Here is a 26249-nt window from a genome sequence, read left to right on the forward strand (position 1 = left end):
CTCTCCACTTGCTCCAATCCTCTAGTACAGTCTCTCGCCTCCTCTGACATTCCTGACAATCCTTCTCGCCGACTGAATCGCCAGTGGCCCCGCGACTTCCTCGCAGTCTGAAGGCCTAAAATTAATATCCTGTAGAAAGTGCTGCCGCTGGGCAGTTTCTTTCCTCCTGCCTTTCACGCCTCTATACTTCTATCTCCCTATTCACTTATTGTTTAGTGTATTATACAGATTGTAAATAACAAAATAAATTCAAAAAAAGAAAAAAGTAATTTTAAATTAATGCTATGCTGATACAGATGCACCCTTTTATCTGTCTTGCAATGTTTAAAGACTAGCCGCAAGACTAGAGGAATACTCACTGAAAGTAGAAGGTTTTTTACAACTATGATCAGACTACGTTTTAACCGTAATTTTTCACCCAACTATCTCAGTCAACCCAATCAGCTCGTGTTCTTTTAACACTATCATCGACACCAACCATCTGAACCTAGAACGTAATTCAGTCACCAGAATTATAGAATTATGGAATGCTGTCATAAAAGCGAAATGCACATTACCTGCCAATTGGCATATCATTCTCAACTTTATAACAAAAAAATAAGATCAATCTTTGAAAATAAAAATTAAATAATAAACAGTAAAATAATCAAAAATAGCAATAGTGTCGTAATCAATAATAAATAAACATTAATTATTATATCTCTGGCTAATCTGCAAAAAAGTTAAGATTGTCACATACTTCTAAGTTCTGATTTGTTAATTTTTACTTTATCAATACGAGAAAATAGATAATTAAAAGACTCTTCCCTCAATTACAAATACTATCGAGTACTTTATGATTCGTAAAATATATTTCAATGTATCTCGCTTCATCTGGGAAAATGTTTTCCTAAAACTAATGTTTAAGTGACCAATATTAATTTCGAAAATTGCTTATTATGTAGTTTACATGGAAATGAAAAAAAGGCTAAATTCTGTTGTAAAAAATAATAACATTTATGTATAATCATTTAATTAAAATAGATTAGAGGGAAGTAAAAATATAATCACTATTAGTTGCGCTAGCTTAGAATGGGTGATATCATATCTATTTACGAAGATTACAAAGAAGTAATGGTAAGTAACTTGTACAAAGTAGAGTCCATTTATACTAATGGCGATCTGCCATTATTTGGGCATTGTGATTTCTATTTACGAATTACTTGAACTGCACAAAATGTTCTTGCTCAGAATGAATGAAAAAGAATGTAGCCGAAATTAATTGGCAGTTTTTTGTGACGATTCTTAGGCAATTCCATACTGCTTTTTGTTTTTGCCTGAAATTTAGAGTGTTTAATTATTTATTTTTTTGATAGGCAAGTAACAATCTGACTCCGCCTACACTGTCCAATAAAACTATTTACATTTACGTTACGCCAGTGGAACGCAAAAAGGTAATTCATGCAAACAATTTTAATACTATTTTGTTCTAATCTCTTGCGTCTTTTTTTTTTTTTTTTTTTTTATCCAAATCATGACTTAAAGAATTTCTTCCTTCAATTAGCTGTTAACATTCATATTATTCAACGTTAAGTGTTGTAACTATTTATTATTATGTTAAAGATAACGTTTAATATTCACATTTATTTAGCACTAAGTTACCTATTATTTCGCTTACTGAAACTGTATATGCAGTATGCATTGCAGTCAGCTGTGCACAAAAAAAGTGCAAAGCGAAGAGCTGGAAAGTTTGCAAACCCATGGCCACTTAGATCGAAAATACAGCATATTAGCAACATTGTTAAACGAAGTATGGTGAGTAAATAAACATTGTGACATTATTTTTTCCTTAAATATTTTGTTCTTTTTGCTTTACGTTTTAACTGATTATAATAACATAACTTTGGGGGGGGGGAATTAATAACAGGGCTAAAAATCTTAAAATTAAAAATATATTTCGACTTATAATAAAAAAAAATATGTCCACTGTAAATACAATCGAGTTTATCCGAGTTCACACGATGTCTTGCTTCTTTTATTTCATACTGTAAATCATAAAATAACAATTCAAGTAAAACTTTGAGAAAAAATGTCAGGCTAAGCTACAAATTGGTTGAGAAACTTTGGTTCTAAGGGCAACCATATTGAGTTGCCAGGTTTGGGCTCAGATTCAAGTCCGTATCAAGTCTTTTTCTTAAATTTTCTCCTTAATAGGAGCCTGTTGCAGCTAATTATCCGGCATAGAATGAACAGTGTACGGAGGCTGAAAAGTTAATGACAGAAGATTCCCGGCGCCATTGACTTCTGATGTGGTCGCGCTTTACTTGGGCCAAAATTAATGTTTTAAATAATGTCTTACTTCTAGACGAAGTATTTCTACCAAAATTAGCTTGCTGCGACTTTTCGTTTTCGAGATTCTGGTTACTCCCTTTGTGGTTTACTTCTTCTTCAACAACCCCACACTATCTGTACCAGCATAGTTCACACTAATTTATTTTCAAAATTGTGATTAGCTTTATAGGAAAGAACTTAAAATCTTCTTTTTCCAAAAAAATATGAACTGTGAAGACAAATTTGATATTATTCTCATAATTCTACATTATTTAGCCGTATATCTCCAATTTGATTTGTCAAAATTCTTGAAGACCTTTGTCCTAGTTCGCATGGTCTTGCTCTTTAACAGTACCTCGCTGAATCACTGAGCGCAGCTCAAAATTAATTGAGACTGAAACTGTTAAGTCCCGTTTTGTCATAAAGTTATCTCAAATCTTTGTATACCTCTCATTAAATTACCCGATACACTCATCCGATCATTTCAGATTATTACCAATCATCTGTGCATCAGCAATCATCAGAAAAATGGTACGTTTTATCTGTAATCTCAAATATCTAGCTACTATTCGTAAACTGCGTCAATAGGCCTTCTATTAGCAGCCTTCAGTCTATATCCTAACCGTTTAAACATTTGTTTGTTTTTTTTAATTTAAGGGACTCAATTCTTGTTCGCAATAGATCCTTATTTTTTTGCAGCAAGAGAAAATAAAATTAAAGCATTTCTATCTTTTGCTTTAGAAGTGAATATTTTATCAAATATTTGAAATTATAGATTAATTCATAAGTATATTAATTCAAAAGTATCTTTTTTTTAATTTGCCAGCTGGTGAATGAATCTGATCAATACATCATTCCCGCCAACAGTGAAGTTCCTAAATCCCAAATAAAAAAATTTTACCGCAGAAAAGTAACAAATAGGGACAAGCGATTGGCTTTACAGAAAAATTTTTCAAGGTAATAACATAAAGAATAATGCATTATTTAACACTTATTTTAGAAGTAAGTTACAGGTTGTTATAAATAAAAAACTGTGGCTGTGTCATGGACACGGCCGTGTGTTGTACGTGAATACGTTTACGTAACGGGTTATATTTTTTATATAAAATATTTTTATTTATGTATTTAGGATGAAATCAAGGAAACAAATCGACGATCGAGCACAATCTATGCCTAGATCTAGTCCGTTGTCGATGTAGAAGCGATTTCATCATCCACTTGCAAAATTTCAACCGCCCCAGCTGCAGATGTACCGACACCGTCGTTGATCCGCTCGGCCGCATTCATTCTTTTACGTTCCCGGCACAGCTTGTCTCGGTCATATGGTGTTTTATTATTACCATTTAATTGTTCTTGAGAAGCCCTTTCCAACCGTATTCGATCTCTGTATTTCGTTTTGGCTTTTCGACGCGTATAGGCCGAAATGATATATTTATGATGATACCTTTTTTATTCTAACACCTTATTATGTTCACTGTCACTATTTTACACTAATGTTTTATACACAATCGATAGATGGTGACGACAGCTGACGATTAAAACTTAAACGAACATCTTAGCTTCTCCGAGTCAAAAGTTATATAAATTGCAAATCTCGATACGCAGCAAAATCATCTCAAAATGGCGGCGCTTCCCCCCTCCACCGCGCGCGATGCGTCACAGTCCTCGCTTACCGTAATGAATTCTTTGATCCTTTAGCTACCCAGTGTTCTAATTTAATTTTGGATGTAGAGGATAGATTCGAAACTATAATGCCAAACTGTATACCCCGATTTTGTTATCATTAGGTTTTTTGGATTGCCTCCATATGATAGCAAATTTAAGGACGTATTCACGTCAAAAAGAAATCGCAGATTTCAAAGTGCACTTTAGAAATCAAAATAATAATAATAATATTAAAAATATTTTTTCAAGAACTAAGATCTTTACTTTATTTTAACAGGTATAATTTGGATTTACCGAAAATGAACATTTTAAAAAATATTGAAATGCCTACGGTACCAAGCTTTTGGCACTTTGTAGACATAAATCCGGATACATCACTGTTCCCCACAGGAGGCTATAACCCTAGTCTATTACCAATGAAGAAGTGTTGCAATTTTGAAATGAACAATATGTCTAATAAATCTAGCAAATTAATGGCAATTTCATGCGGTAAATTTAGAATAATGTTGATAAAATCAACTTGGGAAACGCTTGCTAGAGATTCTGCAAAAGATCTGCCCAGCGAAGGTACAACTCTGGAACTATTGAAGTATGCCGATCTGCCATTTTGTTTATTCTGCATGGCTAACAAGGTAAAGCTGCAAATAATCTTCTGTCCTAAGCCGTATAATAATTGCAAAAGAAACTTGCATTGTATAAGTTATGTTTAAAGCGTTTATAAACTATATAGTTCTATAGAACTTTTATTTTCCAAAAATTTTGCCATGAATAAATTTAAAAACTTACTAGGAAATCAATTAAAAACTCATCGTAAAAATAAATTACGATCATAATTTTGTAGGATTGATCAATGCGCTTCACTCGAACAAATGTCCTTAAACCAAAACAAAAGAACTCTAATAAGCATTAAAAATACAAAGCTTAAAGAATAATCCTTAATTAAAAACAGAAAATGACTAATTTGTAACGCCAGGGTATTCTGCACTGCGACGTTATGTTAGATTTAATGTGCTCTAGATGAGACTCTGCAGCATCTAATTTTTCTGCAAGCTTCCTGAAGTGTATTCTTTGAAGGGTAATTTCCTCTCTAGTGGATTGGTGATTACCCTGAATCTTCAGAAAGCATGGAGACTCTCCGCCAATGTCACGCACTCGACGCTTTCTCAAATGTGCATCCCTAAATACAATGAAGAACAAGCTGCCTTTAAAAATTGGCATTCAATTAAAGAAGTCTATACTATCATTAACCTAGCTCCACTCTGGCTAACCATCTATGCTTTCAAAAGAAATCCCCAGAGTTTGGAAAGCTAGCAGACTGGGAACCCCTGAAAGAGAGGTGGCCACTCCCTAAAAAGATAAAATCTTTTCCTAAAAGAAGTGCTCCGTCCCAGATACTTAAGGAGTTTTTGTGGTGCTCGTCTTCTTTTTCCATGTTTGACGCGCACGAAGGCATGCTAAAAGACTGATTGAAGTCGGTAGCAAAAGATTTGGACCTTTCCTAAGAACTAATAATTTATGTCATTGTGTACTTTATAGCTTATTTAGATGGTAAGCTGAAGTAGTTCCTTCCCACTCCTTATTACCAAATCCTTCAATCCTATTTGACAGATCGCTACTTCAAAATTAGATGGCATCGAATTCTCTGATGCTGAGGAAGATTCTAGTGTTATATCCTCAGTCCTATATCTAGTGTAAACTGCTGACATCCCCACGCACCCACAATACCTTAATAACAACTTATGCAGACGATACCGCAATATTATCCTCAAATCCCAACCCTTCTGAAGCCTCCTCATTTGTCCAAGAACACCTTGACCTCATTTCCTCTTGGTGCAAAATATGGAGAATTAGACTAAACGGAGACAAATGCCAACAGATAACATTCACGTTACGTAGACAAACTTGCCCCCCCCCTACTCATGCACAACAGAGAAATACCGACCTCCACACAAGTACGCTACCTAGAACTGTATTTAGACAGTCGACTAACCCGCACACTAGACTGAAAAGACAAGAACTCCATAGACGATACGGACAACTACGAAGACTGCTAGGGCGGAGATCAGCCATAAACGTACAGAACAAACTGACTCTATACAAGACACTACTAAGACCCCATCTGGACCTACGGAGCTGAGCTGTGGGGCTCTCCGAAACCTTCCAGCATCCAAAGAATCCAATCCTTTCAATATAAAGTCCTTTGGTATATCGTCCAACGCTCGTTATTATGTATCCAATTTAACCCTCCATACAGACCTCAATATCCCCTTTTGTCAATGACCTAATCCATTCTCGCTTCCTTAATTTCCATAATAGCCTAACCCACAGTACAAGCCTTATCCATAACAACCCATCCCGACAGTCCTCCACGACGCCTGAAACGACGTTGGCCCCGCGACCTTTTACCTATTTCCTAAACTTCTTTCCAACCTCTAGAGAGTTCCAGCATTGGCTGGTCCCTCTCAATATATATATATATAGATATAAAATTTAGATGGTGACTATAATTTTAATAAGAAGCGATGTCTATAAAATAACTTTGCATCCAATTTGTCAACAAATTATAATTTTCATTGTTATACCCCCATGTCTAAACAATCTAGACTGAACAATGTATGTGTCTGATCCGGACCATTAGAGGAAACAGGAAAGAGTGACTAACCAGCCAGCGATATGGTTTGAAGAAGTTATGGCGCATATTAATTTGACTTAGCCTAATAGGACTAGGTTGAATGTGAAGCTTGTTTGTGAGTAGACAGGTGGGTGGAGTTCCGGTTGCTGGTGGAAGTACACAGACTCCGAGGGTTAGGGCTAGATAGTTGGGCCTGCTGCCGCTTGATAAGAGAAGTCTACCCTGCTCCATCTTCTCTCTTGATTTATTACTCTGGCATCTTTATTTATTGCAGCTCGGGAAATTTCAGCCGTTTAAAAAAAATAATAATAAAATAATAATAATAAAAAGAGGGAACCATAGCTAGCGAAGAGAATAAATATTTTAGCGAATTTCAACTTTACAATCTCTAGAGTTTATTACAAAACCAAAATAAGTAGACCAGAATGTTTCATTCAATGAAGAACTTAAAAAAATTCACGCGAAACTGCTTTTTGAGAATAATCTCTATTTTTTCTTTTGTATTGAACTGGTTATTTGCTATTAGAGGGCTCGTTCTGATAGGATGGACTTTACCAAGGCCCCTACAACCACTAAATATTTTTCTTTTTGCGTTTATTGTGCTACAATCAGCGCTATAAGTAACAATGATGTAATAAAGTTATAAATGATAAGGCAACGAGTGGAAAAGTTACCCAATGGAAACACTCCAAAACATTACATGGTTAGTCACTCTCTTCACTTGAGAGGAGATCACGAGGCCACTGTCCTTTAAGACGTCTTGTCGAGTAGTCAGGAAGAGTCCTAGAAGAAAGATTTTGAGCTGGAGGATTTTATATGAGATTGCAGGTTGAAGTGGAGTTTTCTGTATCGTGTTTTTAGCAACTTGGGTGACAAAAGGAATGTTAAGGTCAGTGTGTATAGCCAGGTTGGAGTCAAAAAATGGAGCGTTTGCAATAGTTCGAAGTATTTTAGATTGAAGAGATTGAATCCTTTGGATATTGGAGCGTTTGGTTGAACCCCACAGTTCTATTCCATACGCCCAGATGGGTTTCAAAATAGAAGTATAAATCAGTCTTTTTCTGTCCAGAGAGAGTTTTGATCTATCGTCTAAGAGTCTTTTAAGTAGTCGATAGCGTCAATTTAGTTCTGTTCTTTTAAGTCTAGTGTGGGGGTCCACTAAAAGTAAATTAAATTTAATGCAAATTAAAGAAAAGTAAATTCGCTGCGTAGTTCGGAACAAAATGCGTTTAATAGGTACCAGCAAGTTTCTGCAAAGAAGTCCAGAATTATGAAAAGCCCACGTATCATAAAGTGTACAATGAACAGTTTATTAATTATGTATGTTAAACTTGAACCCAGGCCCGAAATTTAGTTGAATATACACATTTTTCCTATAATTGAAATAATGTAGGAGTTCGTACAATGTGGAATTAACGATTTCTCTATTTATAGAATCTAATTTCAAATAATACGATAGAATTTTAAAGTAATGTCAAAATAAATTAAACGCTTCCAACATTTCAATATATTCGTAAACCGTTAATGCTATCCCATAATTCACCACCCGTTATTACCATCCGATCCATTTGTCTCATCTTCATATATCCTCAAACCCTGGTTCCGCTAATTGAGCATTTATATCCAACAATTCAATCCCCCTTCTTAACGCAACCTGCTCCAAACTTCTCTTCCCTCAAATCCTTCCCGAAGGATGAAACTTCGATGGCCTCGTGATCTCCTGATCGCATAATAAAGAATGGTATCCTTTGAAATCACTTCATTAATAACTTGAGTGAGCTGACTCATGATGGCCCTCATTCAATTCTTCCAATTTATTTTTATTTACACAGGGTGAGCCAGTAAGTAAATGTCCATAAGCCTTTCAAATAAATAAATCCAAACTCTGAAATATTTAAGAAAATGTTAGGAAATATTTTGAACAAGTACTACTTTTATAAAAAAAAAATCATATATTTGTATTTACTCCAAATTACAATTTCACACACAACTACCCTGTTAAAAAAGAAAAAAATGTGAATGTCTTAACAACCCTTTGAACCCACTAACAGATAATCGTTCTATCTGAATTAGGTATTAACCAATTCAACAAGGTGTCTTACAAATAAACTTCCCTTATCTATTAGACTTGGTTTCAAAATTTTCTATTGTACCATAACAATGTTGAGTGCTCGTGAACACGTTTTCTGGTAAAACAAACGTAATTTCTCATACGAAGATAAAAGGAATCCTGGAAAATGATATACAGTTTGAAAGCCCATTAGGCAAGGAAACTTTAATAAAAAGTGCCAGCACCTGGGTCTGATAATGATCACATAAGAGCCAAATGAGTTTTCTTAAAAATTTCGGTAACTTTTATTTTTCCAGCATTCGGAGGAAGATTGAGGCTGATTAGAGAATAACTTATGCTTCGAAATGGTATCAATTTTTAGCAAATTTATCTGTGTTGTGTTTCAAACCGAGTCATCAGAATCGAATTCGGACTAAAACTTTCTGAGTAATAACATTTTTATTGGAAAAAAGTAATGATTTTAGAAAAAAACTTAAAAGTGACGTCACTCAAGAACAGAGGAAAATATGAAGTTGGCCAATACGTCATTGAACTCCACTTTATATGTACTATACACAGTAGGCTTATGGACAATACTTACTGGTTCACCCTGTATATTTTACTCAAACAATATTCAGATACTGGTTGCCAATGGGCAGTTGTAAATTAAATAAAGAGAGTAAAGAAAGGAAAGATTTCAAAATATCAAAAAATCGGGCAAAATTTAAGATTTGAGTGGATTTAATAGAATTAAGCATACAGGAGCATGCAAAAACTGACCGTGGCTGTTGTCGGAAAACTGACCTAGGGTTCGTCCTTTCTTATTCCTTCGGATTTTTTCTCTACACCTAACTGATGAATCAATCTCCGCGGATGAACATGGATGTGAAACAGACAAAGCTTATAGAACTCATGGTTCATCTTATTCCCGAGAAGCGAAGAAAAGGCCGTCTCGCTTCCAGCTTCTGCTTTGAACGTTTTCTCATGAGCTGTAAAACACAAACCTAGTTCATTAATTCTTATATTTATTTTTTACATTTATTTCTAATAATTTCCTTATTAATTGATCATCAATTGATTTGTGATACTCGTTCTTGTCCTTGATGATTTCTAAAGCAGATTCTGTACCAATGATTGGAGTTATTGCCACATCCCCAGCAGCATTCTTTCCTTTAATATCAGCTTACTCTATAGCCACTCAAAGGCTATATTACGCCGAGAGAGCTGCGTCAGTGACTCTCTTTATTCCAGAACAATGTATTAGTTATTTTTAAAAGCTAACAATTCTTTTAGTACAGTCAGGTTGTCCGCAGAAGCCAGGGGCGGCTTAACCTATAGTGCAGGGTGTGCAATGCACACGGGCGCCGCCTTCTCAGGGGGCGCCGCGGCGCTCCCTGAGACAGCTAAGAGCATCGTCTTGGACCATCATGGTACAACAATGATATGACAGAAGCGGCCAGCCAGCGCGGTGGCGGCAGTTATCAAACGCGAGCGCCCTATGGGCGGCTTCTTTTTCGAACATTTTGTTTCAACTCAAAATAAACCTTATTTCACGTATTTAAAGTTTAGAAGCGGCCAGACAGCGCGGCGCCGGTAGTGCGGCGGTGTCAAACGCGAGCGGCTCCTTTTTCGACCATTTTGTTCAACTTAAAATTAACTTTCTTGTTACGACGGCAAAGTTAATAGTTATAACCGCGGGGGGGGGGGGGGGTCAGGCCTAGGGGCGCCAGGGTTTCATTGCACACGGGCGCTACACAAGATAGAGCCGCTCCTGGCAGAAGCGTATAGATTTTCATGGAAAAAAATGCCACCCTGGGAGACCCTTCGGTAAATCTTAAGAATAGCTCCCCAGAGGTGTGGCCTAATTCGAAGTGATTCTGATTCGCTGTTACTATAGAACCCGCCATATTCAAATATAAATATAAAACTATTTCTTTATTTTATATTTACACTTAAATCTAGCGGGTTATATGGTAACAGCGAATCAGAATCACTTCGAATTATTTATTTAGGATTGATATTTCTATTTAAACACCCCCTGATTTATTTATTTCTTAATGGGGGGCTCCGCCCCCCACACCCCCTGATTTTTTCTTAATGGGGCTTCGCCCCCCATACCCCCTCCTAACCTACCTAATCACCCTCAATTTTTTAATTTGTGTCACAAGATTCATTACAATAATTACCCAGAACAACACAAAAGGAGGGTATACTTGTCGAACTCCCTCCAGAAAATCGAACAAAATTTTGTAACATTCATTACTCCAACCTCACTCACACTACAATCATGCTTTAATTTTAAAAAAAACTGCAAATTTAAAACGCTCATACTCATAAAGTTACAAAAAAAAGGCACCTCAGGTCACAAACAGGGCACTCGCGGGAACTATTAATACATTAAACAGGAAGCAGTTACTATGCAGTAAGTGTACTGCGCATGCACGCGAAACATAAGAGTTACGAAATTCGCACAATCCAAAACAGTTCATTGGCGGGAAGTAGTTTAAAATCTCACCGGTAGGTGCGCTGTACTTCCCACCCCCTAAAAATAAACAGGCCACACCTCCGGGGAGCTATTCTTTAGATTAGCCGACCCTTCAATGAAAATCTCTCACCATTGATAATCTCGGCTAAGCCATCTTGGAACCGTCTGTAACAATAGAAATTCTTTTGTTTTATATATCTGTACCTCGGAGGGAAAAGGCACCATGTCACAAAAAGTAAATTTTACAGGGGAGCCAAATGAAGATATTTTTCCAAATTCATTTTTTGTTCCACTTTTCCGGTTATACTCTTTCCTGTACTTCTTAACCATAATTATTATAGTTGGTATGGCCACTTAACCTCCCATATTTTAAAATATTTTATTTTGATCTCCAATGTGAAAAAATTTATGCCCATGTAGTGCCTTTTACCCTTAAGCAATGAAGTATCATAGTGCTTTTTAAAAATACATAAATCGCTTAATAGTAAACGTAGGACATAGTGCTTTACACCTGTAGAAAGAGAAACAAAAAATTTGTAAAATGATGCCAAAATCTGAAAATCGAAAAAATGGACATGGTGCCTTTTCCCTCCGAAGTACAGATATATTATCCACTTCGTCGTCCACTCCACAATTTCTTAAAACTTCTGGAAAGATGGTTCCTTAAATTTTAAAAGTGTGGAACTTAAATTGAGGTAAGATTTGCAGAGCTGGGTGATAGATATCACCGTCCACACGTGTTTTCTTTTTCTTTTCTTAGCAAGTTTTGGATATTTGCTTACCCATGGAATCATTTTCTGCGCCCAAAACCGATCACGAAAAACAAAACGTGTGGAAACTTATTTTTTACCCGTTAACCCAAAATTTTATATTTATTTTAGCAAATTATTAAGCTTTTTTTAATAAATAAAGTTTTCTGGCTAATAAATAACAGAATAAGTATCGCTGGAAACAATTCTGCAAATCAACACATGAGTTTTGTTAAAATATATTTTGGGTTTGAAAATATATTGAGACAAAATTTTTGTTTTTGCGCGATTTTATCGTAAATAAAAGTATGTACACAAGGAAAATGAGAACATGTTCTTTAATTTTGGTTGGCCAGGACGTAATGTGGACGTAAGTCATAATTATTAAAATAACGGAATTTTATTACTTTGCTGAAATAGTTACCATTCGTTAGAAACTTGAATCAGTGGCAGTTATTTTAAATTAGTGGATCAATAATAATTATAAAAACTAAATTTGTCTAATTGCACAATATGTTCTAATTATCAGGTTAAAAGTTTTGGGAAGACAGCAAATTGCAACTTTTTAAAGCTTAATGTGACATTTTTATTCCAATTATAGGGATATCCATAATCTGCAAATTTACATGTCCACATCAGATCATTATTTCATATTTTTTTTAAAGAAAACGAGTTTCGTATTTAACCTAAAAAAATTTAAATTTTTTAGGAGACATGTGTAAGTCGAGATTATCAATCACCTCCACGAGAATGTGTTGGATGTAGATTATTTAAAGATGAGGTAAATGTCTATTTCTTTTAGTTAAAATGAAATATTTAATTAAATACATTCAATAAATGAGGCACCACGGTAGCCGAGCGGTTAGAGTCTCGACCTGTAAAGATAAAATATATTGTGGTACTGGGTTCGATTCCCGGTCTAGGCCTTGGATTTTATTTAATGTTTATTATTGAGAACTTTGTAATAATATATTTACATATTTGATAGCTGGACGTTAAAGTCCACCTGAAAAAATAGACACTACCTTACTATTTTACTACTTTCAATAAATGATTTGTGAAGTGCTATTTCAGAAAGGATCGGAGGATGATCTCATCCAATGGACCAAACATAGCCAATTGGTTCACTCTCAAAACTTTGGAGAGGAAAAACATTATGATATAAAAGTAAGAACTAGTGCTACAATTATTATATTACAAACTAAATCATAACAAAATATTTCTTTTCAGATGAATTTGAGATTACAATAAGCGAGTAAACTCATGTTCTAAAACCCCTTCACAAGCTGAAGTCCACAATTCTTCCTCACTTGAGACCCTTAAATCTTAATATCCAAATGATCTTTGAACTTTCAGCTTCTAGCAATTTTAAAATTATTGAGATCTTTTTCTCCCAAATAACTCACTGACACTAATGACACTTTTTCGAACTTAGTGGACTACAAAAACTGATATTTACGGAATCCTTTTGAAATAGAAAATTTGGCATTATCGCGTTACATGCCTTACCTAAGGAGAGAAAATAATAAGGAAGTTTACACTTTGCTGTTCTGTTACCTGAATAGTTGAATAACCTCAATATTTTTGGAAGAATTTCCAATCTCCACAAATTTTTTTAATTAAAAAAATTAATGGAATTCTTCAAAAGAAGTTATATTTTGTAAGCTAAAACATTGAATTGATATCAAATTGTTTGCATGGAAATGTATCACAATTGTAACATCCCACTATTAAGTTGATATATCTCTCAATTAAAGTATAACGTTAAGGCTAAGTATTTTATAAGCATTGTCTTGTAAAAAGACAGGTACCGTGATGAATGCTAAATTTACTATCACGAGATTCACTTTGCGGTAGAAAGTTTCTATCCTGAGAAATAGCCTGAAAATGGATTATGTGGGAAAACGTAGGATTCGCATTTTCAGGAAAAAGAAAGAGTTGGTAATGATAAGATTTGAGAATTAAAAATCTATTAAATTGGTATCTCCTGAATTTAATAAGTTATCTCAGAAGCCATGGATTTTGTTCAGTTAAAAAGAACACAGAAAACAATAAAACTAAATAGTCCCGGAACTTCTACCAATTTTCTTCTTAAAATTTTCTATTCTTTGAAAAAATTCCTTAGAATTTATTTCTTTAGAATTAAAAAAGAACTAAATTATATTCAACAATAATAATGGCCATCACATGACGCTTATACGCTACATATGTAAATTAGGTACAAAACACTGGCGCAGCAGGTTATAGCATTGTTATAAATTTTAACCAATTTTCTAGTAAAATATTAAATTTTTGTGTTTATTTCCAAAATTGTATTAAATTACTATGTTTAAGTCAAATTGTTTGAGTGCTCGTTAATTTTTGCTTTGTTTTGTTTTGTAATTTATGGGTCACGGACAATCCTTGCTTGAAGAATATCAGTCTCTTTATGTAAGCGATATTATTCATATATTGTAATAGATTTTTTTAAAAATTATTTATAATTATTTTACCTGGTAAGAAAGCCTGGACAATTTCTGAGATCAATTCTATCTATATCTGGGGTCACCTATGAGCTAGATTGTTGAAAAATTTGGTTTTCTTTAACTCAGGAGTATAACAGTATTGGAATAACATCAATATTAAATTTATCTTATACGAGTTTATAATATACAACTTAGTGAAGAAGTTACAACTCAAAACAGTACAATGTTTCATATCTAAATCCTTTAAAAATACACACTTCTTTAAAATATTCACAAAATATAAGAGAACAACTTGCCAGCTCTTTATCTAGAAAAGTCACACTCAACCTTCGTTGATATAGAAATAGAACATATTTTCCATAGCCCAAAAAGCTCTGAATGGACGCTTCATACTGCCGTGGACCGAAGGTTGAATATCCTTGATCTAGAAGAATCACAAAATCGGCATCCTTTTGTATTCAAGTTCACAAAACTACTTTACCCAAACTTCTGAACATCAACTAACTTCATTTCTGGAGAATAATATTTTTACTTTGAATGGTTACAATATAATTATGAATATCTTTACTAAAAAGTAAAACATTATTTTTTGAGCGTTACCTTGGAATACTTTGTAATTAATCTTTAATTATTATTATTTACCTAGTTTACAAATAGTATAATGAAAATTTTCAAAAAATTTTCTTCGTTCCATTTCACAAATATTCATTGAGGACCTTTATTGATTTGTGCATGATTTGCAGTTAAATTATCCTTTTTTACTTTTATATTTTTACTTGTATTACATACAAAATTTAAATAATATAATTAAAAATTAACCTAGTTAAACAACAAATTCAATACTAGAATAATTTATATCAGGTGTTTAGAAGAATATTTCTCTCTGCGCTACATTAATAATTATTTAATTATGATTGTTAAAGAAAAATAACTAATTTGACGACTTCATTCAGTTTGAAAATAATATTACACATTTTCTATTCCAAAGGTATATTTTTGGTTAAATATTTAAAAATGTTCGTCGGGCACAATAATTAGAACTACCTTAGCAACCTTCGAAGATTATCGAGAAGTTAGCTTATTATTATTTATGTTGTTGGCTCCCATAAGAGCACAATACGAGGTGTGTTCAAAAAGTAACGGGAATTTTCGTTTTTTGAAAAAAATATTTATTTATTCATCTACATTAATATTGTCGCCTTCAAAGTAGTCCCCTTCGCATACAATACACTTGTGCCAGCGCTTTTTCCAATCCTCGAAACACTTCTGAAACTCGATCTTTGTGATAGCTTTCAGCTCTTTCAGCGATTCGCTTTTAATGTCATCTATGCTTGTAAAACGACGGCCTTTTAATGTTCTCTTTATGTTTGGAAATAGAAAAAAGTCACATGGAGCCATGTCTGGCGAATATGGAGGTTGGGGCATCGTTAAAGTTTTGTTTTTGGCCAAAAATTCACGAACAAGCAATGAAGTGTGAGCAGGTGCATTATCGTGGTGCAAAATCCATGAATTGTTTTGCCACAAATCCGGGCGTTTTTTTCGGATTGCTTCACGCAAACGGCGTTGAACTTGTAGGTAGTACTCCTTATTGATTGTTTGACCTTGTGGCAAGAATTCATGATGCACTATGCCATTAAAATCGAAGAACACAGTGAGCATAACCTTCACATTCGACCGCACTTGTCGAGCCTTTTTTCGGTCTTGGCGATCCAGAATGCCTCCACTGGGACGATTGAGCCTTAGTTTCGACATCATATCCGTAAACCCATGTTTCGTCACCTGTTATAACACGTTTCAGTAGATCCGCATCGTTGTCGACTTCATTGAGTGACTCTTGAGCAACTTCCATTCTCCGCTGTTTTTGTTCGAAATTCAACAATTTTGGAACAAATTTTGCTGCCACACGTTTCATACCCAAAACATCCGAAAAAATTTCATGGCATGAGCCAATTGATATGGCAACATCATCAGCGACTTCTCTGATTGTGATTCGGCGATCGTTCATAACCATTTCTTTCACTTTTTTCACGTTTTCATCGGTTGTTGATGTGCTTGGACGTCCAGGTCGTTCGTCATCTTCAACGTTTTCGCGGCCATCTTGGAAACGCTTATACCACTCGTAAATCCTTGTTTTACTCATAGCAGACTCACCATATGCCTTTATTAACATTTCACACACTTTATTTCATTTTTTACGCAAAATTTAATACAAATTCTTTGATCCATTTTTTTTAACAAACAAAAATCGCCAAGCTCGAAAAACACGTCTAACCTTAACGGCTGCCACTTAAGAAGTAAACAATGAATATTACTGAAAATTTTATCGTACTTCAGGGGCATGTGTACCAACATAATAAAAAAAAAATTTTACAATCAGACTCTCCAAACCCGCGAAATTTAAAAATTCCCGTTACTTTTTGAACACACCTCGTATGTTATAAGGGAAAAGATGCAATAAAAATCATATGAGCCACATTCCAATAATTCATTCGAGAAAATAACTTTCAAGTGCAGTTCTACTTTGTTTAAAAGCTCCTACCTGATAAGTTCTAGCCTTAGATTCTCTATAAATATAACATTTGAGCTTCCGGCTGATTCATCAATTTTGAAAAATTTTCTTAATAATACTTTTAAACTTAGAAATCTTAAAGATTCATGGCTGCTGCTACCAAAGCGCTGATCTGTGTTATCAGCTTGAAGATGGTCAACAATTTTGGCAGAGGTAATGCAGGTTACCCTAATTTAGGTGCCGATAGAAGGTTTGCGTGGAGAGGAATGAGATGGTGAGGCAAGATGCCAAAACTCTTTTGTGGAATCTAGAGTTTGGCCGCGGTATAGACGAATGATTTGTTCGAGAAGTGATCTACAGAGATACGCTCTGGATCTGGTCTGAGGTAGACAAAGATCTGTCTGAGCAATTTTTAACCGAAAAAAATGTTAAATGTCCTAGGTCTGAGTAAAGAGAATGTTTCCTGAAGAACCATTTTTGACTAGATTTGTCTGGAACGAGAAGGCATTTCACTTCCTGATTGACAGCATCGCCATTACCCAAAAGGGTTCTCAGATACCTTGGAAACTACCAGGTGCTGAAGAGCGAAATCCCTCTCAGATCCTGAGATTTTTCCAGGATAACTAGGACTAGAGGAGGCGCTTTAATATTGGTTGGCGCCAGCAGAGGAAGTGCAATAAATCTCAAAATTCTTAGCGCTGTGTCACATTCAACAGAAAACACAAATATTTAAATTTAAATTAAAACTCAGGGTAAAGAAAATGAAATAGATATCACATTAGGAAAATGTAAAGAAGCTTTACAAAAAATAATTTTAAACATTAAGTTTACAAATAAAGCTCCACAATAATTATTAATCTTTGCAGTCGCTAGCCCAGACAATATTATTGACTTAAAAAGCGAGTCCCTTACATAACATAAGTTTTGTTCCACAGAAGTTGAATCTCGTTCAGATTTTACCCAATCACTAAAAAGCCTTTTTTAGAATGAACTTCCAACAGCTTTAAGTAGCAGAAAATCTTCAAGATAAATCTTTCTGATTTTGAAAATCTATTCGAATTACATCTGAAAAACCTTGGTTTGAAGATTAATTTTTTTCTAATACATATTTCCAACAATTTTTCTCTTTTTCAATGTTTTACTACAACTTCATTTTATGAATATAAAAGAGAAGAATAATTCCATTATTTTGATATTTACAGTCACCAGTTTCACAAAATTCTAAAGAGGGAATACATTTGAAGTCAAAACCAGTAAGTGAATTATTATGATGCAACTTATGCAATTTTTAAACTTAATTAAAAAACTATTAATTGATTCTCAAACTGAATGCAAAGAAAAGAGATCGTTAAATTTATTTTAAGTTAGCGAAAAACAAAAATGATACCTTAAACCAGTGGATACTAGAATAAACCTTCAGCGTTGGTAATGACAATTATTCTTCAGGGACCTGTATTTATTGAGGTACTGGGTTCGATTCCCGATCTTAGTCCCTTAGTCCTTGGATCTTATGTAATGGTTAATAAAAGAAATTTACAGTAAAGTACGTTTGCTAGTCGCCTCCATCAACGACACCTAATTGACAGTTGGGACGTAAAGCCCTCCTGAAAAAATAGGCAATTACTTTACTTTTACTTTATTCAACAGGGCAGTAGCTGTTGCAGTGATTCCGAAGATGGGCACGAAAAGCGTACTATCCCAGAGGAAAGAGATTCCTTTAAAAGGAGGAGGACCGAAATGGTAATTCTTGCATTATGTCCTTTCATGGAGTGGATCCGATTCTTCCCAGTGCCAAGGCAATGTTAAAATTACAACTCGACAAACGTTCTAAATTGACCCTGACGAACAAAAGAAAACTATATACCGCTCTGCTTGCCTCAATATGGGCGTACGGAATACAACTCTTCGGAAGCGCCAAAAAATCCAACATCAAACGGCTTCAAACCTTACAGTCTAAAATTCTAAGAACAATAGTTAACGCTCCCTTCTACGTCTCCAATCATACTATACACTCTGATCTAAATATTCCTCTCGTCTCTGAAATAGCACAATCTCGATACAGAAAACTCCACTCAAAACTAAACAGTCATCTGATCCACTGAAACACTGCCTTCCACAGGGCAGTCTAAAGCGGCGGTGGCCACGCGACCATCTCAAACATAACGCCGATCTCCTAGGATGGCGGCTGCGTAAGCTTGCCAACCTGACGGAACTAACGGCTTCCATCACTGGATGGTCATCGTTCACTCAGTGGAGTGATATGAGTACATGTCTCTGGGTGCACGCACATTCATATGCGTGTGTGTATACGTATGTGCATATAGATATACATGTATGCATGCATGTGTATTTGCACAATTTCCTTATCTCTCATCTCTTTCGCTTATTGTGCATTCAATGCAGTTGCCAAATAAATAAACAAATGTGAAACATTTGAGGTTCCTTTCAGAAATCTCCTTTTTGGAAAACAGCACAAAGTTTGTGAACGACAACCTGAAAATTTATGAATTTCATCGGTTTTATTCGCCTGTGTGTATACATACACGATATACATATAGTATACAGTGAGAGAGAGTGTGTGTGTGTAAGTGAGGGGAGAAGAGAAGAGAGCGAAAATGATACCTCTCGTTTGCAATGTTTAATTTTTCATACCTTGTAATCTATTTTAGGAAAAGTCCCTAAAAGGGGATGATCTAGAAGAAGATGATACGATAGAGCATCCAGCTTCCAAGGATGGAACTCCTACAACTCAGGGAAGTAAAAGTCAGGGCGAAGACATTCCAAATTATAAGAAGCGCGTAAGATCTGATACTTTAAATAATTAGTGTTAGTGTTTCCAAAATAACCGACATAAAATAAGAAATCTCTCAGAACAATCAGACCAATTAATTGTAAGTGAGGTTCCTAACAAATTTTACTGTTTAGAAAAGTATGAAATTTTTATATAAATGATTGACGCAAATAAACATTAAAATGATTAAAGAAAAAAAAAAAATTGTATTTATTTTTCAGTGTGCCACCAGGGAAAGACAAGTGCCTTCGCTTCGTTCGCCTCATACAAACAGTGATCGTGCCATTGCTATGGCTGCCGAACAAAAAACAAACCAACCAGAGAAACGAATAAAAGAAATAGTGGCTTTGCGCGAAGAAATTGCTATGAAATTAAAACGAGAAGAAGAGAAAAAGAGAATTGAGGAGGCGAAGAAACGGAGATGGGTGCGAGAAACAGTAATCACGGCGTTATCCGAAGGAGAAGGAGTCCCTCAAGTTGGCATTAAAGAGAATATAAAAAAATCTTTAGTTTCCCAAGTGGATAACGATAACGCTGTAATATTTGCTACATTAAATGCTCTTTCCTGCAATAATGTTTCTGACGTTGACGATAATTTGACGGTTACCACCGTAGAGAAATCCCTTCGTAGTGAAGAAACATCTTTGGGCCGAAACAGTCTACTCAAAAAGACTGTTATTAAGTTTGCAAAGAATGAATCCAGTGCAAAAACTGTGGTTGGAACTCACTTAACGATTGAGGATAGGCTAAGAATAAGTTCTAGTGACCATAGCCATAAATTGAAAAAGATTCAGGGTGAAAAAAACGGAGCAAGTCTCACTGAACAGTTCACACATTTACCAATGTTAGGCGATATTACGAATGAGAGATCAAGTGAAACAATAAGATCTTCAGGCGGTCGAACGCTAAGTGTATCGGGTGGTAGTGATTCTAATTCATTTAAAAGAGGAGGCAGAAACTATGCTCGATTAAGAAGGAAATTGTCCCAGCAAAAGTCTAGTCGCTCGTCAACCGTTTCCAACACGGCAGTGGTATCAAAAACGAAAATGTTATATCGTTTACATATTAACAGAAAACCTACGTTAATTATGGACTTGTTTGCTGATCAAATGAAAGAAAATAAAATCGATTTGAAATCAGCATCAGCTGAAAATAAGGACATAATTACAAATGTTAAAACCAAATTCGATTACCTAAAGTCTTCTAAAGAGCGCCGATCTTTCACTGCATCCAGTAATTTAAAGAAAACTCCGTCAAAAAGCCAATGCCGGCCGAAATCATCTACTAATCCAACAACAACAAAGTCACCAGCAGCATCTATGATACCAAAGTTGCGCTCACAGAAAGATTTAGCAAAAACTTCTACAAATTTACGCGGTCGTACTATGGAGAGGCCACCGTCTAGAAAACCAGTCCATATAAGCCCTGCCACTTCTACAACATCCGAGAGAAAACTATCAGACAATAATGTAGAACGTACAGCTAAAAATAAATACACCCTTAGAAGGGATTCTTTGACTAGAAAGCCACCTTTGAAGTCCACCATTGCGACCAGTTTACTACTGAATCAACAGAGCCAAATAGCGAGCCTAGTTGAAGAAAAGGTAAGTACAACTCCTTCACAGGCAAGTGGTATTAGGAAGTTGTCGGTGAGTACGCCTAGTTCTCCATACTCCAGACAAATAAGTTCAGCCAAATCAGTGCCGGCTAGAATAGAACACGACAATAAATCGAAGTCAATCTCAGTTAAAAGCACCTTAATCGAACGAATTGTTGAAAAAAAAATTCCAGTATTTAAGCCATTAGTTAGGCCAAATGAAGGAACTAAAGTAACAAAATCTGAGTCTCCGACAAATACCCAAGAACCAAAGGCAAATAAGGGGCTAGCCAATGACGACAAAGATTGGTGGAAAAAATGGAATAAATTTTCGGCACCAAATGCTAAAGCTGGTCACCCGCTAAAATCTATGACATTAGCCGAATTCCAAGCTAAGAGACGAGCAAATTTAAAAGAGCAGAACAGTACGCCCCCGTCATTCATAAACAACGCGAGGCTTACGATTATGTCCGATAAATGGGGAACCCGTGAAAGGGAAAATGCTAGCAAATCGCCATCAAATGAAATTAAAACAAAATCCTCAAAGGAAAATAGTTACATTGAATCAGTTTTCAAAGCGGAAGGACATTCTTCTAAAGTTGATATTAATCAAAGTAAACTACCGATTAAAAACGCCAAAAGCAATAATAATGGACAAACTAAAAATATTAATGAGATTGTAAGTAGGTTTTTATCGCATCTTATATATTTATATGTTTTAAAAAGTTAGTCTATATAAATAAATTTTATTAAACGTCGTCGCAATTGTAAACATCTTACGACTTATTTTGTAATTAATTTAGCAACCACTATTATGTAATTACTGCACTAAAAATAACCAGCTTATTGACTAAATAATTAACAAAACCTGCATAGCAATTATTGACGATTTTTGGAAAGAAAAAGACCTTAATTTTTGTCACTATAGCGCTCATTCTGCCTCCCACCCTGTTCTGTTGCGTCACCTTCTTTGATTACTAGCGCCTTAACTTCAAGTTAGATGTTCTCTTTTCAAAGCTGGCTTTTATTAGGAAAATAAGTGAATAACAACTGTACAGTTGAATATATAAAACAAAAATAAAACTAGGCTCTACATTTAAATAACTATTTACTATTTAAACTATTCTGCCATTTACCCAATTCACGCGCTGTTGCTCTCACAATAAATACATTAACCCAATCATACCTTTACTGCAAATCCCACTATTTTATACATCTATCTTACAGCTGTAGCGTAGAGTTTAGGTTTAAATCTTTCACTTATGGCTTTGAGAACAGGTTTAAAGCTTACACATAGCTTTGAGTGCAGGTTTAAATCTTAAATTATATTTTAGTTCCAGGTTTAAATCTTATAGCTTTTAGTACTGGTTTAAATCTTACACTTATAGCTTTGAGTGCAGGTTTAAATCTTACACTTATAGCTTTGATTGCAGGTTTAAGTCTTACTCTTATAGCTTTGATTGCAGGTATAAGTCTTACACTTATAGCTTTGAGTGTAGGTTTAAATATTACTCGTATAGCTTTGAGTGTAGGTTTAAATCTTACACTTATTGCTTTGAGTACAGGTTTAAATATTACTCGTATAGCTTTGATTGCAGGTTTAAGTCTTACACTTATTGCTTTGAGTGTAGGTTTAAATATTACTCGTATAGCTTTGAGTGTAGGTTTAAATCTTACACTTATTGCTTTGAGTGTAGGTTTAAATATTACTCGTATAGCTTTGAGTGTAGGTTTAAATCTTACACTTATTGCTTTGAGTGCAGGTTTAAATCTTACACTTAAAGCTTTGATTGCAGGTTTAAGTCTTACACTTATAGCTTTGAGTGTAGGTTTAAATCTTACACTAATAGCTTTGAGTGCAGATTCAGAATATAACCGTCTGGTAAGCAGGATTTACAGGTTTGACTGAAGTGTCCTATCCAATGAACAGTTTCACATGGGAATACCAACTTTCTAAGAAAAAAGTACTTCATGTACTCGAAACTAGATCTTGAGCATGCCAATCCAGAACGCAACCACCTTCACCTAAATGTTATTGATTAAATTATTTTTTAATAAATAAATAATGAAAAACAAAGAGTTGATTTTAATCAAATCCTGCTATAGCAATTATGTTCATTGAGCCACTATTCTAGATCCCATCCAAATGTGTGCAAAACAAACCCTCATATCTTAAGTAAGCATCTGACAAACTCCTGTTTCGATGGACTTTTTCATAAAACTTCGCTTAAAACTCTTAAGCTACTAAGTCTATATTGTTTAAATTTAGCGGATAAAATATTATACAGGGTGTTCATTTTAAGACGGCTTAGATGCATTTCATGCTTAAACGGTTAATCTGAGCAAAAAATGGTAGAGGAAAAATTTGTTGCCCGTCACCTCTAGTTTCAGAATATGTGACTTGATTTTAGATTCCTGCCCGCATACGCGGCTGACGCGCGACCAAAAGTAAGGGTTTTCGGTTGACCCCCATTTTCATATAAACAGTTTTAAAGAGTATAAAAAGTTGTGAAAGAAACCGGAAACCGCAATTAGATATCTTTAAAATTAAAGGTGCTAGGCCATTTCAAAATCTTATAATTTTAATCATATTTCAATTTTTTAACTTGTTATCAAAGAGAAAGAAGAGCACGCGATAAGTCATTTTTATGTATTTTTTCATCCCCTTTCTACTAAAAATATTGCCAAGGCAGTAAAGCTAGTATTTTTCTTAATATCGGGAAATAAGACGTTTTCCGAGTGATTTTTCTAAGAAAAATCAAATGTTAAAAGCTTTAGATGTTCTCCAACATACACAAAATGGCTAAAAAATAATTTTACATCTGTTACAAACAAGAAGGTTTAATAATTATTTGGTAATTTTGGGAGAGTTGCGTTACTTACCAAAAAAATTGGAAACCTCCTGCCACATATTTAAGTGATCAATATCTTTCATGTAAAGAATCAATCTTATTCCTTAATTTATCAAATAATGCACTTTTGCAGCTTTTGCAGCACGAGCTGTGTCTTGAAAGGTGCCTCCTCAGACTCGCAAGCCAAGTTAGCCAGGAGGTTATCAACTGCTCTCTGTATCTGAGGAGGCACCTTTAAAGGCACAGTACATGCTTCACAAGTTGAGTAAAGTTCATTATTTGGTAAATTAAGGCATAAGTTTAATCATTTACATGAAAGATATTGAGCACTTAAATATGTGGCAGGAGGTTTCCACTTTTTTTGGTAATTAAACGCAACTCTCCCAAAATTACCAAATAATTATTAAACCTTCTTGTTTGTAACAGATGTAAAATTAATTTTTAGCCATTTTGTGTATGCTTGAGAACATCTAAAGCTTTTAACTTTTGATTTTTCTTAGAAAAATCACTCGGGAAACGACTTATTTCCCGATATTAAGAAAAATACTAGCTTTACTGCCTTGTCAATATTTTCAGTAGAAAGGGGATGAAAAAATACATAAAAATGACCTATCGCTTGGTCTTCTATCACTTTGATAACAAGTTAAAAAATTGAAATATAATTAATAAATACCAGATTTTGAAATGGCCTAGCACCTTTAATTTTGAAAATATCGAATTGCGGTTTCCGGTTTCTTTCATTACTTTTTATACTCTTTAAAACTGTGTATATGAAAATGGGGATCAACTGCAAACCCTCACTTTTGGTCGCGCGTCAGCCGCGTATGCGGGCAGGAATCTAAAATCAAGTCACATATTCTGAAACTAGAGGTGACGGGCAACAAATTTTTCCTCTACCATTTTTTGCTCAGATTAACCGTTTAAGCATGAAATGCATTTGAGCCGTCTTAAAATGAACACTGTATAGAAGACATTAGTGAAAAGCATTGAACTTACAGTCTAAAGACAGATATTTATTTGGTATACTTTTTGTAGAAAATGGAGAGCAACCTTCTCCAAAAATAAATAATTTAATACAAATCGTCAAAGAAGAAACTTGAAGATTACACAGCATCATCAAGCTTTCAAAGATTTCATTAAGAAAGAAGTTGAATAATGTTACTATGTCTTTGTGTTATTGCCCAATTTTAGAAGACTTTTTGGTGCCAGAATTATTCTTGTCATTATGTAAATTTTAAATTATAACAATCGGTCTAATTAAAGCAATGTGTCCAAAAATTGTATTTTATTTTTTTATTTGGTAAATACTTGAATAAATAAAACGTAAATTTAGTTTTTCGATAATTATTATTATTTTATGGTATTTGTGGCGCTTCAATATCTGAGCTTAATGGTGCCCAGAGCTTTTCCAGTGCACTTCCGGCCTCCGGATAATGTTATTTCGCACTGTCACCGAACAGTGAGCTATAAGAAGCTCCAAGGAAGAGAAAATCTAATGGTCAGCAGCTGGATTCGAACCAGTGATCTTCGCATTGGAATACAGTATTCGCTAACCACTCAGCTAATCCCTTTTCTGTAAATTACTATAAATTTTGCTTTTCATTATTCTAGTTTTAATAAATTAGAGCGCTTCCAGCCTCTTTGACACTCATGGCGCTCAGAGTCTTCCTCATACATTCAGTACAATCCTTCATTTCAAAAAAAAATTGCTTTGGTCTTCAGTCAGGCTCCAAGCAGTGCCTAAGTCGACCTTTGCTTGTGTTAAAGCTGTCCGATAGGACAGTTGTAAAAGGGTTGATCGTCAAAAAGTGCACGAAAAAGCGTAACGCTGAAAAACACCCAACTTTGACAATTTTTTTCTCTTTTTCTATAAAAGGTAAATTCTCAAAGTTTATAACGTAGGGCAAATCCTCCTTTATAACTGTAATTTTTTCGTAATAACAAAGATTAATTAGTTTTCGAGAAAAACGATGCGAAAAATGTGCAAAAACATTTTCAAAAATTGTTGTTCTTGTTCTTCTTGTTACTTTTTTTGTAAACAACGTAGCGCCTAAACGCACGAACCGATTTTCATGAATGAGGTGTCATTCGATTCGGAATTTTATGTAGATGTGCCTTTTGGGGGTCTCGACGCTGAATATGCA

The 26249-nt window shown here is 34.8% G+C and overlaps 2 protein-coding genes and 1 long non-coding RNA gene across 9 annotated transcripts in view; 2 read left to right on the forward strand and 1 right to left on the reverse strand.

The window, feature by feature from the left end:
• LOC141453154 (homeotic protein antennapedia-like) overlaps positions 1-26249 on the forward strand; it is a 1160806-nt gene that overhangs the window by 585319 nt on the left and 549238 nt on the right. The window lies entirely within an intron of this gene.
• Positions 962-25388, forward strand: LOC141452232 (uncharacterized). Of its 4 annotated transcripts, none has more exons than XM_074124159.1 (12): positions 962-1116; positions 1356-1433; positions 1675-1794; positions 3137-3267; positions 4253-4607; positions 12601-12672; positions 12966-13058; positions 18068-18118; positions 18513-18605; positions 19535-19663; positions 19878-21932; positions 23144-23269. In XM_074124159.1, exons 1-12 carry the CDS (start codon positions 1072-1074, stop codon positions 23156-23158), a joined length of 3237 nt encoding a protein of 1078 aa, XP_073980260.1. In that variant the 5' UTR covers positions 962-1071; the 3' UTR covers positions 23159-23269. The 4 variants fall into 4 exon arrangements, with proteins under 4 accessions (XP_073980260.1, XP_073980257.1, XP_073980258.1 ...); XM_074124156.1 differs by lacking the exon at positions 23144-23269 and adding an exon at positions 25141-25388 and having other exon boundaries at positions 963-1116; XM_074124157.1 differs by lacking the exon at positions 23144-23269 and adding an exon at positions 25141-25388 and having other exon boundaries at positions 963-1116; positions 1687-1794.
• On the reverse strand, positions 8032-15182 carry LOC141452233 (uncharacterized). Of its 4 annotated transcripts, none has more exons than XR_012457278.1 (4): positions 14957-15182; positions 14384-14868; positions 9438-9646; positions 8032-8492 (listed from the first exon to the last, which is right to left on the reverse strand). It is a non-coding gene; the product is annotated as an uncharacterized lncRNA (long non-coding RNA). The 4 variants fall into 4 exon arrangements; XR_012457275.1 differs by having other exon boundaries at positions 8036-8492; positions 9462-9646; XR_012457277.1 differs by having other exon boundaries at positions 8038-8492; positions 9462-9646; positions 14999-15182.

The sequence above is a fragment of the Rhodnius prolixus genome, unplaced genomic scaffold, assembly GCF_049639745.1.
Source record: "Rhodnius prolixus isolate KJV_2025 unplaced genomic scaffold, Rpr scaffold_3, whole genome shotgun sequence".
NCBI classification, from domain to species: domain Eukaryota; kingdom Metazoa; phylum Arthropoda; class Insecta; order Hemiptera; family Reduviidae; genus Rhodnius; species Rhodnius prolixus.